The 16,194-nt window shown below is 29.5% G+C and overlaps 1 protein-coding gene across 2 annotated transcripts in view; it reads right to left on the reverse strand.

Moving 5' to 3' along the window:
- Window positions 1-16,194, reverse strand: part of LOC142317494 (lateral signaling target protein 2 homolog) — a 140,039-nt gene continuing 123,845 nt past the window's right edge. For both annotated transcript variants that reach the window (XM_075354063.1, XM_075354059.1), the window contains 4 exons: window positions 8,496-8,615; window positions 6,439-6,599; window positions 1,975-2,153; window positions 1-966 (listed from right to left, as the gene is read on the reverse strand). In XM_075354063.1, the coding sequence (XP_075210178.1) occupies window positions 826-966; window positions 1,975-2,153; window positions 6,439-6,599; window positions 8,496-8,615 (601 nt within the window). In that variant the 3' untranslated portion in view covers window positions 1-825. The remainder of the gene's footprint in view (window positions 967-1,974; window positions 2,154-6,438; window positions 6,600-8,495; window positions 8,616-16,194) is intronic.

Consider the following 16,194-nt stretch of genomic DNA (forward strand, 5'->3'; position numbering starts at 1 on the left):
TTCAAAGCCAACAAGTGATCTTTAATATTTCACTTTAATTATTAACAGATATTTTAATATCAATTAATACAATTGAGTAATTAATATAATATATTATATTAACAAGTACAAATTAAGAAGTCTGGTGTTTGTTTTTGGCATGTTTTATATAATTATTCTAACTTACCATAAAAACAAAAATATATATTACAAAAATATAAATTTAAAGAACTATTTCAAAATGTATTATTATTGTTATTCATTTTAATATAATGCGATACTCATTACAGATTGTGAAAGACTTCGAAAAGCAGCATCATAATCACAATAATGTTTATATAAACTGCTAATAAAGTTCAAAATTGCAATAATTAAAAAAAATAATAGTCAAATTAATAACTAGAACATCAACAATTGTGTTAAAATACTTCTGTATATTATAAAATGGAAATACTTGTCTGCCATTTCTTCTGTGGCCTACTTCAAAAACTGACAGAACGCCTTTAGCATGGAATTAAAAAAAACAAATTAAATATCAATGATAAATGATACATAAAAAAAATAATTGCTCTCAAAAATAATAAAAAAAAAGTACTCAAAACTTGAAATTATAGAGTCCAATCAATAAAAAACAAAAAAAAGATCTTTCTAAGATGGAATAATTTTAACTATTTCTTTACACTTTCATTAATTTTTATATAATTTCATAACCGCAAAAATAAAAAAAAAAAGCTCTGCAATTATTTTAAATATGTAATAACCTACTGTTTTACAAGAAAATCCATTTTTACATAGTATAATTGAACAATTAATTAATACAATTTTAATTAACTATAAATAAACATTTTAAGATACTGAAGTAGGTATCTGATCTATCATAAAAGGAGTTACTTGATAAATAAAGCAACGATTGCAAACTCGAACTGGCTTCAAGTGGCCAAATCGTGGTAAAGGAACAGAGTTTGAGCTGCATCTGGCACAGAATACCTACAAAAAAAAACCAAACATGAAAAAACTTTAATATAATTGATGTTATAGCTACTACTTTATACTAGTGGACACAAATCAATAGAAATAAAAACAGGAGAGTTGCTTATAAAGAATTATATTGCTTATTAAGAATATAAAAAGATTTTTTTGTAGCAAACAATATATTTATGTTTGAATATTATATTCATGTCGTTAGTTTTATCTACAACTACAGTGAATAGTATATCATTTATATAAAAATATTTAATAACTGTATGGTATAGATATACCAATAGGGTATCATCTATTAAGCAACTACTTTTTCTTTTATGAATACAAACAAAAAACAGTATTGCTACTATTTTTCAATTATGAAAAAAAATTTTACAGCAACTCTGAACAAACTAACAATGGGATTATTTCAAGTACAACATTCCACTGGGTAAATAAGTGATCACCTCAAGAACTGGCCAATCTGTATCTTTCACATTATCAATTCCTACTACAATCTAAAATAATCCATTGATATTTGAAATTATTCAACAAAATTAGGAGGAATGATTTAGTAACAGAATGTGCTGAATATGTATTAGTTTTATGCTAGATAGTCAAAGTCTCATAAGAAGTTATAAAAAATCAATGCTGATAATGTAAAAAAAAATTAGAATTTCTAGTTATCAAAATAATTAAAAATTTATCTGTAATCATATGTGTATCTATAAACCTAAAATAATGAATATTTTGCATTATGCATCATCAAGGTCAGTTATTCACAAAATTGTAGAATGATTAATTGCTAATGCAAATTATTATAGTAAGCTGTTTAAAACAAATGAAAATATTTTACTTTAGGAGTTTGATTTTTATTTACCTGATAATGCAACATAATTGCAGAATTTTATAACCCTATCATCAATATACATAAAAAGGAATGTATAAAAATAACTTATAAACACAAAATTCTATGAAGGTTGTAATTATAATACAACACACCTATTCAAATACTTAATATCCATGTAATAATACCTTGCCACAATTTCGACAATGATGTCGGCGTCGAACAACAGTAAATGGGGCCTGACAAGCCATGCAAGTTGGTGCTGCTTCATCAGGTACCCACGGAGGAGGAACTTCAATACTCCCAGCTGCATGTCCCTCACTCTCACCCCAAACCAAGGCTTCCTCACCATTCTCACAACAGTCACCTGCATATGCAAACATACCACACACAATTTTATAACATAAAAAAAAATTAAAAAAAAAAAACACAAAGATAAAGACAGTACAAAAACTTATAACCCATCACTAATGAAATTATACGCTACTTCCTCCATTATCATGGTTACCAAGAGAACTATTTTCCCACATCACATAATTCATTGTGGAGAAAGCCATATATCTGCATGTTGTTGCAGTACAAAAGACTTTAACCTCTTTTGCGTCATCACATCAGAAATATTCTATCGCATGTCACAAAGACTTTGAGGCATTTAGATTTATGTTTGTGCAATGTAGTAGTAGTAGATGATAGTGGTATTTTTTTCTACAAAGAATATGAGTTATAATAAAAAATAAGGGTTGCTGTGATTAAATCAGAAAACTAAGAAAGGCAAACTTTAATAAAGAAAAAAAATAAGACAAGAGTCTATTTTATTCTGGGGTTTTTTTTTATAATTGATTAAAATGAGTGCTAATGAAATGAGTAAATAAAATTAACTAACTGTAAAATTACTGATCACAATAACATCAAATGGTAAAGAAAGGAAAGTACTGAAAGATAAATTATATTTTCTAATATGTAAAATGCAAGATGAGAGATATAAATTTTTTATATGTTCAGAGTACAGTGCATTGCTGGCTACCTATAGGATGACTACACTGAGGCGAAAACTTGCTGATGACTTATTTTAAAATAGGAAAAAACCTTAATTGAGAAGGCTATCTACTAATATCTGTATTTATAAAGTATAAAGCAGAAAATTTAAACTATATGCCATCTTACTTACTATGCTAAATAGCTGAAGGGGGTTGAATAGGATGAACAAGTAATTACACAAAGTATATGAAACCGGTGAAGTATCCTTAGGTATTGATTACAGTGTAATAAGAAAGAATACAGGAACAGAACAGTGCGGAAACTATCATGATAATTAATACATAAATAAAACATTAGATAAGAAGTTTGTTGCATGAGGACCAATTAGGTTAAAGAGCATATGTACAAAGAAGCTAATTTTAATTTTCAATACTGTGGAAGGAAGGTAAAAAAACAAAACTATTTTTATCACCACTGATAATGTGAAGCAAAATAAAATGTTACAAAATTTTATGGATGTATGATTGAAGTACAGACAAAGAAGAATATGACAATAAAAAATAATGGTAGCTGTGATTAAAGCAGAAAACTAAGAAAGGTAAACTTTAATAAAGAAAGAAATAAGACAAGAATGAAGTTTATCCCCCCTGTTGTTTGCCAATCTAGATGGTTTGATCAAAAAGGTTGTTTTGTCAAATATGTCAGAATAAAATTTTTTTAATTTTTATGATGGCAAACATTGGAGCCCAGGTATCCAGGGAGGTTTACATATGAAAGCAAATGAGAGCATAGAAAAACTTTTATAGCGTTATGAGTAAGTTATATCTGATGAACTTGGTTTAGAGGGTCTAAAAGACAACCTCTGGTAAATCCCATCAGGGCTACAAACGGCGAAGATGGTGTGGCAACCAGGATCATCATAAGGTGGGTGTCTTCCCCTATGGGGATCAGGACGGCGATCTTTTAATATTTTAGTGTGTATCAAAATGTGGTAATGTAACAAAAATGTTGAAAAAGTTTTTTGACTCTGTATGTAAGATTGAGCATCCTAAATGGAAGAAATGCTTTCAAGATGGTAATAAATCAATTAAAGTTCAACAATTTGATAATGAAAAGAAATTGATGAATTGTGGGTGGATGGTTTCAGTATATTAAAAGGCTCCTAGTCATCTCAATTAGATCCCAAAGAGGGCTAAGATTATCAAATGCATGTAGATACATATGAATAGATACATATTAGTTCTTAAATTCTTCTCTTTACCTTTCATTGATCATGACCAATTTTTTAACAAAATGAGGTAGATTAATTTCCTGAACACCACCATACTAAAATGAATTAGATAACTTAGTCCTTTGATAAAAACTAGCAGTTAAAAATAAATAAAGTAAAATACATTTGAGAAAAGTTAATCTCATCAGAACTAAGTGCTACTGTTTTAAAAAATCACAATATACATACACGAGGCTCGGCTGATAAATTTTACATATATATACATAGCATCAGAATGAAAAGAGATATTGGAATGAAATAAAGAATAAATAAAAGTACAATAACTTAGCTCCAAATTCAATAATTATTTTTCAATATAATCTCCGTTTACACTAATACACTTTTCCGAACGTTCGACAAGTTTTTGAATTCCATGACTGAAAAATTCTAGTGAAATTTTAGTGAAAATTCTAGTGGCTCAAACTTCAACTTCCCTCAGTTTATGCGATACCCATTGTGAACAGATTTTATGGTAATCCAATTGCTTGATAATATGGCCTACTTGTTCTTTAGATATACCTAACTGAATAGCGATGCATAGCTGGTGATTAGCCAGTCATTTTGAAGCAAATAGTCCACCTCCTTTCATTGTCAGTCATAGAAATTGGTTGTCTGCTGCAACATGCGTCCTCAATTGTTGCTTTACCAGCTTCACAGTGGCAAAATTTCAACGCCCACCTATTCACATTACTCCTGTCAACAGTTTCACTACCGTAAACCAGTTCTAAACAATGAAAAATGCTTATAGGATTCACATTTTTTGTTGTTAAAAATTTGATCACTGTGCAATGTTTTAACTATGTTGACATATTGGTCGTGCTTGACTCAATTTTAACTGCGACTGAAAAGAAACCAGTAAACGGATTTCATCTTATTATCACAGGTTTGTAAAGAGGGATTTTAGCTATAGTGTGCTGCCATGCCCAACTAGACAGTACCTTTTGTGTCCATGTAGCATGTTAGTGTGCAAAATTTATCAGCCAAGCCTTGTATATGTCACAAATTGAAACGTATGATTTGCCATAATAGGAATACATTATTTGTATTAATTTTTATCATTCTATAGTGTAAAAATATTAAGTAAATAAAGAGTAATTAAAAAGTAAAGGTGTAATATCAATTTTTGTATATGTCAGTCTAAGATCCTCCTAACAGTTTTGATCCTCAAACAAAAATTGCAGGTATAGTATTCAATAAATTTGTCTGTGAAATTTACTTAAATGAAAATCTAAAGTTTATCTCTGTTCTTTTAAACAACTCTTTGACAGATTTTATCTGACTATAATTCTGGAACCAATGAAAATAAGTTTTATGTATAATATATCACCGAAAAGTTCTAAATGAGGGCTTATTATTGCAGTTAAGAAAAAGTAAAAAATCCAAATTTTTTGGATTCTGGTTTTTTTTTAACACTTTTGGTTCAGTGAATTGCAATCAAAAGGGGAGGTACACAACTAAATGTTTCAACAGTCTAAATCCAAAATTTCAACATCTTACAGCTAAACATTTTTGTGTTATACGAAATACATATGTACATACATCTGCATGTACAGATGTTACACCAAAACTAGTCAAAATGGATTCAGGGATGATCAAAAATGGATATTTCTGTTGAAATTTGAAAACCTGATAATTTTTCACGATCACAATACTTCCTTTACTTTGAACAAGGAAGTAAAAAGAGCTTCAAGTAATAATTAAAGAACTATTAATAACTAATTAAACTAATAACTACAACTAAAATAAAACAAAATAAATGTGTTCATTATATAATAAAAAAAATCTAAAAATAATACACTATCTATTAAAGTATGCATACTGTGTTCGTTTTTTTTTCAGTTTCCTGCGAGGAGATGACTGAACAACTTTTAGATAAGTTGGAAGATATACAATTTCAGGGATGGGCATGGTCATTTTTTTAGGACCCTGAACCAACTGCTGATAGTTTTTTATATCTAAAGGAATAGCAGATTTTATCTGAACATATATTAAGCTAGTTAATAGAAAATTGTTTATCAGTAATTGCAAACATCCATTTTGATAAAAATTATGAACTCAAAAGACTAGGCAAAATAGGAGCTCTGAGGCTTTAATTTAGGTAGAGTTACTTGTCTCATCCATCTTCCTCCGATGGTAGATACTACTTTTCTACTATTCAGCCTTTTCTTAAAATTGATTCTTTCATTATTTTTGCATCGTACAGGTGAGTACACTAAGTCCACCAAACATTCAAGGATCTGTACAACCAGTGCATCGCTGGTGTAATTTTGGAGGAGCTGATGTAAATACATCCCAGGACTCTTCATGTCTGGTGTCTGCGTGATAAATGATGTGACTGCAGGTTAAAGCCAGGCCTTTTAGTACATTTAAAATAAAAGATTGTCATTCAAACAAGAAATTTTACCTAATGAATCTTCCACTTCTTCCAATTCAGTCTTATTTGAAGCATTAATAAGGAAGACAGATTTAAGAATGTTACGAAGATCGCCAGCAAAATTTGTTTGTAATTGGTCAGCAACCCCAGCAATACATACAAATAAACGATGAATAAGATCAGCACTCGACCTGATTAAAAATAAAAAATCTTTAAAACAAACAATGACAGTGACTATTTACAGTTACTTAATCCAATGAACAAAAAAAACCCCGAATAAAATTATGTATGACAACAAAATCATGGAATAATTAAACCATTTTGATAATTTCATGGTAATTCTACATCAAACCAATTTGTTTTTAATTATTTCAAGATAAAAGCACTTTATATAGACAAATTAGGCAAGTTTAATTAAAATTTTAGCATAAATTTGAAAGTTCTGATAGTTAAGGAGATGTTACAATGAAAGTTATTTTTAATGATTTAGTTTAAAACTTTTATTTATATATTCATACTAAGTGCAATGTCATTAAACTTGAGAAATGGTAACAAAAAAACTGAAATATTAGAAAAATTAATAAAAATGTAATTCTAAACAGAGTTATTTTTCTCTTGTATTATACTTATCACTAAATAAACAGACACATGAAGCTTAAAAGCTGTCGTCAGCTCAGTCCTACATGATCATATGTTCTAAAATAAACAGAGCATTATTACTTTTAAAATAACTGTAATTACTAATATACAATAAGAGTTTGATATAAGTAATGGCTAATTCTTAATGCAAATTAAGATTTCAGTTTTGGGATGGTATATCAAAATATTTAGAAAAGATTTCCTTGCTGCAAATACAGGCTATTAGGATAATATTCAAATTTAAGAAAGGTGTTTATGTACAAAAGAATTTACTCAGAACAACATTCTTAGTATTTATTATTCATTATACTTTCATTTTTAATTCAATTAAATCTATAAAATATTTAACCTATAAAAATACATATGAACACCAGAAGTGTTTGTAGTTAAAAAATTATATGTAGAAGTAATTTTTATTAAGTTCAAAGAATAATCTAAAGATCATATATCTCAGTACATTTATTATAATTAAAATTACTACTAATAATAAAATACCTCTACAATTAATTTTAAACTGTATGAAATTAACCGAAAGGCTATAATTTAAAATCTTATTCACTTCCTCAATGATTTTTTGAGGCTTATTAAAAAATCCTAACAATTCACAATTTATTAAATTTAAAAAGATTTTCTTGATTCAACTGGTTTTTATGTAAAAAAAAATATTACACAATTTCAAATTTGCTTAATGTTTCAGTGCTTATAGTTGTGGATGTGGCATTATTTGAAGCAATGAACATATAAACTGTGAATGGTGAAGTATATATATATATATATATATATATATATATATATATATATATATATATATATATATATAAAAACTAAAATTAATCTGATACAAATAATAAAGACATATTCACACAGACTAGGGATAGTTTTAGACAGTAAATTTAACTAAGCAAAAAATGAAATGATACCAAACTTTTGGGGAATTAAATCCAACTTGAATGTCTAACATTAAAAATTAATCTTAAACTGTGTTAATTTCAGAACTTAAAGTACTCTCTAAGCCTTATTTCTAGTAATTACTTTTTTGGAAAAGTTTTTATTCAGAGCATTTATATCTTTGTGTGGTTGAAGTGTCCATAACTGGTTTTACTATCGTATAAATGTAATATTTGCTGTTTTAACACATTAAAATCATTAATACAACTTAAGAAATACTTTGTGAAGAACACAATTTACAAAATTAATATTTTATTTTTATTAAAACAAATAAATTATTATTAAAATAATAATTTAAGAATGATAAAATCCTGATTACTGCTATGCCTGGTTTACTTCTACAGAAAGAAGACAATACGTGACTAGTTAAAATGACATTAAAGTACAGCAAAAACATGATTAAAGAACAACAAAGTATAACCACTTTTGTTTAAATTTGTATAAAGGGTGCAAAATTCTGAAATAAAGATTAAACTGTTAAATGAAAAGGATATCCTTACCTAAACTTTGCCCGTGCTTCACTCCTGGTGGCAGCCTCTGCAGCACGCACAGCCAGTGCAACTTCTTCCTCATCCTGATATTCAGAATTAAATGAGGAAGTGTCACTACTCAGGCTATAACTGTAAACAAAAAAAAATTCAATAAAGCTAGTGTCTAACCCTTGAATCTAAAAAGTAGACCTGGGCTTTCATATGAATTAATGTCAATGAATACAAATAACAATTGTAAAATTTGCATCTTGCTTGCTCACAAAAGATCTGAAATTGTGCTAATGTATACTAAAATTTGAAAGCCAACTTTGAAATGATCCATACTTTCTTTTTAGTGTTGTGACTGGTAATGAGAGTTGGTGCTATAGTTGACCTGGAAATGAAATAATAATAAAGCCAGTGAAAATCACAGATTAAAAAAAAAAAAAAAAAATCACAAAATTTTTATCAAATCTGAAGACAATGTTGATTTGCTTTTTTATATGAACTGGGGATTATTCATAGATAATTTGTTCCTCCTGTCAGAGGGTACATCAGCAGCTCTACTTGGATGTTTTCATATTAATGATTATATGCAGCAATGTGGGAGAGTGATGACTGACTGGTTTCTGTACTACAAAAGTCCTCAAACATACCATTCTCCAAGCCAAAGAATTTTTGTAAAGAGAACAAAATGACTGTTGTCTCTCAATCTTTCTAGTCATCCAATCTTGCTTTGTGTGACTTTTTCTTGTTTCTGCATATGAAAAAAGGAAACTTTTTTTGCTTCATGAAAGAAATCAAAAATTGCTGCAGGCCATGGGCAATGTTCCTCATTTTTAGGATTTCGAAAGTATTTCCTGCAGTGGAAAAACCATTGGGACAATTACATGTCCCGACGACAATCACATGTACACGGTACAGATAGTTCTTTGAATCAATAATTTCAACAAGTAAAAATAACTAAAACTTTTTTTCTTCTTTTAAGAACTCCAGTTATTTTTGGATATTCTGTGTGCACATGAGCGCATGTGTGTGCAAATATATATATAGTTTTTATAAAATATCTCCTTCATACATTTATGATGGTTTATCAAATTTACATTCTATTTGTATAAAAACTGCCAGATAGTGTAAATTTATAAGAAATTATCATTATTTCAGTATTTTTATTATGCAATAATGGAATTATTTCTATCATGACTGTGGATGCAGCATCCCACAAAAATACTTTCATGAAAAATTGAGGAAAGATATGTCTTATCTCAATATTCTACACTATGTGGTTTATTTACTAGAATTAAATATAATTTTACAGTAGAGAGGAATAATATGAATCTTAAAAGATTAATTTCAGTAAAGTAATATATATATATATATATATATATATATATATATAATAGAAAAAATCAAAATATAAAAAATTTGCTAAGTTTAAAAACTCAACTACACATTCATATAAAACAAATCTAAGAAAAATACATTTTTTAAACTGAAATATATTATAAATTTGCAAAGAACATTTAAATGACTAATAAACAAAATCAAAAGTACTGTGTAAATAAACAGCACTGAACTATCATGTTATTGATTTAAAAATTTTAAGATAAAAAATAAATCTTCATAGTTTTCATTATTTACAAAAGCAGCAATTTAGATTATGAAAGACAGCTCTTTACTTATAAAACCATGAATGCATATACCTCACTTTTTAGAATAACTGTACCAGTTAATCTGCTGCTGCAGTTTCTCTACTGCTTTATTTATATATATATATATATATATATATATATATATACGATGCATAGATAATGTTCATAATCAGGAAAAACTTAATTTGTGAAGAATGATAGCCAGTTTCAAAATACCATACTCAAGAATATTTCACGGAAACAACAAGTAAAAAACAAATTTATTCTGAGTGTTTGTGTTTACATATGAAAGTTTTTTGATGCCCAATACGTTTACACAATAAGTTATTTAGAAGTGAAATTTTTTTATATTATTTGTTAAAAATAAAGCATAGATTAACATTTTTCCAAGAATTGTTAACATGAATGTTGATGAAATAAATTTAAAAAAATTTGGTAATGAATGCAACAGATGAAATTATACTTTCAGAAAAAAAAGTTAATTTTCTGTATCAAAATTAAACGAATTATATCCTTAAATAAAAACTATCCAATCCAACAAGCCTGATTTAATTTATGAAGACCAATCAACATCTGTAAAAACCAACATAATTTGTAAAAACTAATGAAAGTACTATAATAAGACTTTCAAACAGTTTTAATATATATTTTTATTAAACTTTTATAGGAAATGATTTCTGTTGCGTTTTCAACGCGTTTTGTATTCCCGCTCATATACGATACATGTGTTTACCTTTCTCTGTTGGGAGCAAGGCATACTATTCAATCGGGTCGTGCTCCGGTTGCCGACGGTTGCGCATTCAGTTTTACAGTCCGCTATTCAATCAGTATACTTTTTCTATGAACATAGTCATATTTAGTGCATTAATAAATCAGTTTATATATACAGTTCGTTGTGTTAATTCAATTTAATATTTGGGACCTACCCCTACATGTTGGTCCACCATTGCCGGATTTTAAAAGACATTTTCGTTTTAATTCAGTGTTTGGTGCAGTCAAATTATGTTCATAAAACAAAAAAACATTTTGTTACAATCAAAATACTGTCTTAATGGTGTTAAATTAATGCATTAGTTGGTGCTAATGATTATTTGCATAGCGCGTATAACATTATTTGTGCACACGATAATTAACTGTAAAACATTAAAAACATGAAAACATAAAAAGATAGAACCATTGTAAGTAAGTGTAACAGTGAATGATACTTATTCAGACGGATCTTGGAGACAGACACCCTGGCACTGTGAGCGCACAATGCTGCGTGAATGCGTGGGATTATTCATGTGAGTGGTTCGCCTTATCTTTAATTACTTTTCATAAACCCAATACATTCCTTAGTCATAACAATTTCTTATCGTCATTTCCAATTACTCCTAATTATTCATTACTTTATTCTCAGTAATTTTCATTCCACCCATAATTGCCCTGGTAAACAACTTTTTATCATTAAACAAATGTTTGATTTGATGAGTTCTTGTGGAGTTATTATACGCATTATTATTGATTTACAAATCTATTTTTACATTCATCGTTTTAATTGGAATTTTATTTACTCAAACATATTTTACAACTAAAATAATATTTATTGATTTCTCATCTATACATTTTAAATAATATTTTGTTTTTGTTTATGTTGTTGATGTGAATTTAAAAGGCTGCATTTAAAACGTTTGTATTTTACCTTTTTGTAGACATTCAGTCTGTTTACATTTTAAATCATGGATTTGAAAACTTTAATCTGTAAACGAGGGCTTATAAAATCAAAATCAACTAGATTTAAGACGCTCCTTAGTTCATGTACATCTGATGAGACACAAACAATAGCCCAACTGCAATTACGGTTAGATAAATTTAAAGAAACATGGGAAGAATTCAATAAAATACAAGATGAAATAGAAATTTTAGTCTCTGCTCCAGAACTGGAAACAGAAAACATAAATGAACAGTTGGAGTTCGGAAACTCATATTTTGAAACCGTTGCCAGGGCCGAACAGTTGCTTAATTCAATTCAACATAGTTCTGTTAAACAAGAAACACTTGCGCCAGAATTGCCGCATTCTGTAAGGGTTAAACTCCCTCAGATAGACGCACCGAACTTCTCTGGAAAATACGAAGACTGGATTAGTTTTAAGGAATTATTTACAGCTGTTATCGATAAAAACCTAGATATTGACGAGGTCCATAAACTTTATTATTTACGGCAATCCCTGAAAGGGGGAAGCGCTGCTAAATTAATCGATTCAATTGATTTGGCTGCGCAGAACTATAAAAGTGCATGGGAGTTACTCAATAAAAGATTTCAAAATGAAAGGCTCATTATTGAGCGTCATATTAAGGCTCTGTTTGATTATCCTAAGTTAGACAAGGATTCAAGTTTTGCTATTAGACAAATGATTGATGAAACTAACATTCACATTAGGGCATTAAAATCTTTAAAATAGCCTACTGATACTTGGGATACTATGTTAGTTTACCTGTTGGCTACTAAATTAGATTATAATTCAGTAAAAGAATGGCAAATTCATGCTCCTCCTAATCGTGTTGCTACCTTTGCAGAGTTTCTGGAATTTCTTGACAAAAGAGCGCAAACATTAGAGGCTGTTGCAGCTACTTGTCAGGGAAAATTTAGTCTTGTTCAACCAACCAAAGCAGAATTTAAAGGTAGTCGTTTAGTTAATAAAACACAGAATTCCGTTCATTTTGCCACTGAAAGGAATAATGCAAAAACAGATAGCTGCCCGATATGTAAAAAAACCCATAAAATCTTTACTTGTGCAGAATTTCATAAAATGTCTCCGCAAGCACGAAACAGTCAAGTCATGAAATTAAAATTGTGTCTGAATTGTTTAAGACAAGGGCATAGGGTTAAAGAATGTAAGGTTACTAGTCATTGTAAAGTATGTTCTAAAAATCATAACACTCTATTACATAACCCACAGGATATTCAAGAAATATCAAACCAATCATCAAGTACGACAATTCCTACATCAGTTTCATGCACTTCTCAAATCAAAAACCATAATTTGTCTGAAATTATTTTAGCTACTGCTCTAATTGAAATATTAGACTCTTGTGGCACACCTTATACATGTAGAGTGTTACTTGATCCTGGTTCATCTGTTTAACATTATGACAGAAGCACTTTGCCAAAAGCTGAAACTCCATCGAACGCATATAGAAGCTCATGTTAGCGGAATCAATAATGTGAGTACAGTTGCTAATTCATGTGTTAGTACTACAATTAAGTCACAACTCTCTAACTTTCAAACTCAGTTAGACTTTATAGTGCTGCCTAAAGTGTTCAGTTGTTTTGTCTGCATGAGCACACGAGCTATTCACCTGGAGCTGGTGCAGGAGCTAACTACAGAATCATTCCTGGCAGCATTATCAAGATTTACATCACAAAGAGGCAACTGCATTCAGATTTTTTCAGATAATGCAAAGAACTTCATCGGAGCTAGAAATAAATTACGAGACATATATGTCTTACTGTCATCAAAAGACCATCAAGATACTGTTGCACAATCCGCCAGCAAAAATAATATTCAGTGGAACTTCATTCCGCCTCGATCACCTCACTTTGGCGGATTGTGGGAAGCGGGTGTAAAATCCGTCAAACATCATCTGGTTAGGGTCGTAGGTAAGACAAACTTAACCTACGAGGAATGAAGTACAGTTTTATGCAAGATAGAAGGTTGTTTGAATTCCCGACCGCTGACTCCTTTATCCTCTGATCCTTCCAATCTTAATCCCTTAACTCCAGGTCATTTTTTAATAGGCGAACCACTACAAGCAGTTCCAGAAAAAGATGTATCTCAACTCAACATCCACAGACTTGATAGATGGCAACGCATCTCCCAATTAACTCAACACTTTTGGCAGAGATGGCAACAAGAATTCATGTCTGAACTTCAAGCAAGGGTAAAGTGGAGGAAGACCTCACAGAATGTAAAACCAGGTATGCTTGTGGTAATTAAAGAGGACAATACTCCTCCAATGGCCTGGAAATTAGGCCGTATTATAGAAGTTTTTCCTGGGAAGGACGGGAAAGTGCGAGTAGTTACTGTGAAAACTGAAAATCAGATTTTGAAAAGAAGTGTTGTAAAACTGTGTGTTTTGCCAATCGACACGGTAAATAACAGGGACAATCACAAAATTGATTAAAATCTTAAATGACTTTAAATTTAATATTCATTCCATTTAGAGCTATTCATTAACTTAGTTGTTTAAGATGTATTAATTTCATTTTTTAGGTTTATTCATTGTATTTTGATTTTTTGTACTTATTTTTGTTTATGTTGAAAACTGATGTTTTCAAGGTGGGCGGTATGTTGCGTTTTGTATTCCATATACGATACATGTGTTTGCCTTGCTCTGTTGGGAGCAAGGTATACTATTCAATCGGGTCGTGCTCTGGTTGCCGATGGCTGCGCATTCAGTTTTACAGTCTGCTATTCAATCAGTATACTTTTTCTATGAACATAGTCATATTTAGTGCATTAAGTAACAGTTTATATTCAATTCATGTAGTTTATAATCAATCCAAGTCAGTATTATATAAATAATTCAGGTGTTCAGTGTTTTTTTGTAATAAATCAGTTTATATATACAGTTTGTTGTGTTAATTCAATTTAATATTTGGGACCTACTCCTTCAATTTCTATTTACAAATTTTAACCTACTTGTAATGTTTTTCTGCTATAATTCTTCACTGCATTTTGTAGTTTTAATGATAGGTGAAAAATACAATTATGTTATTTTTTAATGAAAATTTCCAAGTTATTTAACAACTTTTTGTAATATCAGAACCGGTAAGGAATAATAAGTACCAGATTAGAAATTAATTTTTTCTGAAATAATATTAAAATTCTGAAGAATTCTACAAAATGCTTTTTTTAAATGTAGATATTAATAGGGTTGTAATGTTAAAAATAAAATTCTTAATGATAACTGTTACTCAATACTAAATTTAAAACAGAAAACCCGATTTAATTTTAATATAAATATAAAAAACTTTTCTTTCCGAATAAAAGGATTAAAAATTTACTAGGAAAAAAGAACCGAAGCTGGCGATGCTTTGAATATCTGGTAAATCAGTTAGCTTTTATATTCCTTGTAAATATGAGCGCAAAAAAGGACTTCCAATGGCTACTGGAAAAAAAAACTGTTTGAAATCACAACATAGTGCATGTATAGTAGTTATCAATCATGTTATTTCACTGCAAACATATTTGCCGTCCATTCCATTGAATGTACAGCAGCTATAAATGTATATGGGCGCTCCCATTGTTACTTCCATCTGTAAAGAGTATGCTCTGATTACAGTCATTTTGCAAGGACACAGTGATAACAATATGCAATAATGATTGTAGCATGTTAATGGTAATAATTGTATGAGTGATACCATTGAAAACATGCCAGAAATTTTGAGGGTGCAGATGTGCTCAATGAGAAGAAGAATGATACTCAATTTTCCAAAATGACATTTACAAGATCATGATAAGGGACTGTTTTCATACGTTCATTGCAAAGAAAATACAAAATAAAATACTAATATACAACAAAATAAAGAATTCCACAGACTGAAAATTTCTTAGGCACTAAAATAGAGGATGAAAACCTTGAAAGACTTGTCAACCTGTGTAATAAGGTCAGTCAAGTTTTTGAAAATTCAAATCAAGGAAAAGTTTCACCCATTTACATAACAAGCAAAAAAAAAATCAAGAGGATACAATCAAATCGAAAAATATGGCTGTTAATGTTCTGCAACGAAAGAATTTTACTGATGGAATCAATTAAAACTGAGATTATATTAACATGAAAAATTTGCTGTGTGACACCGAAGTAGTGAAGGCTAATTTAAAACAAACATCATGTGATTCTTATGAAATATGAAGGTCCTCTGCAAGACAATTAGTGAAACCAACTTTGAAGGTCCACAAAGGGCTTATTTAAGCAGTTAAAGTGAAAGATTTTTTAGTAACTCCAACAGTCTTGGCTAAGACCTGATTGGATAAATCACCTTTTTGCCAAGTTTAAGGTAAGGCTGACTACTGAATTTCCTAATAAAAATTAAT

Source organism: Lycorma delicatula, chromosome 1, assembly GCF_047948215.1.
Source record: "Lycorma delicatula isolate Av1 chromosome 1, ASM4794821v1, whole genome shotgun sequence".
Lineage (NCBI taxonomy): Eukaryota > Metazoa > Arthropoda > Insecta > Hemiptera > Fulgoridae > Lycorma > Lycorma delicatula.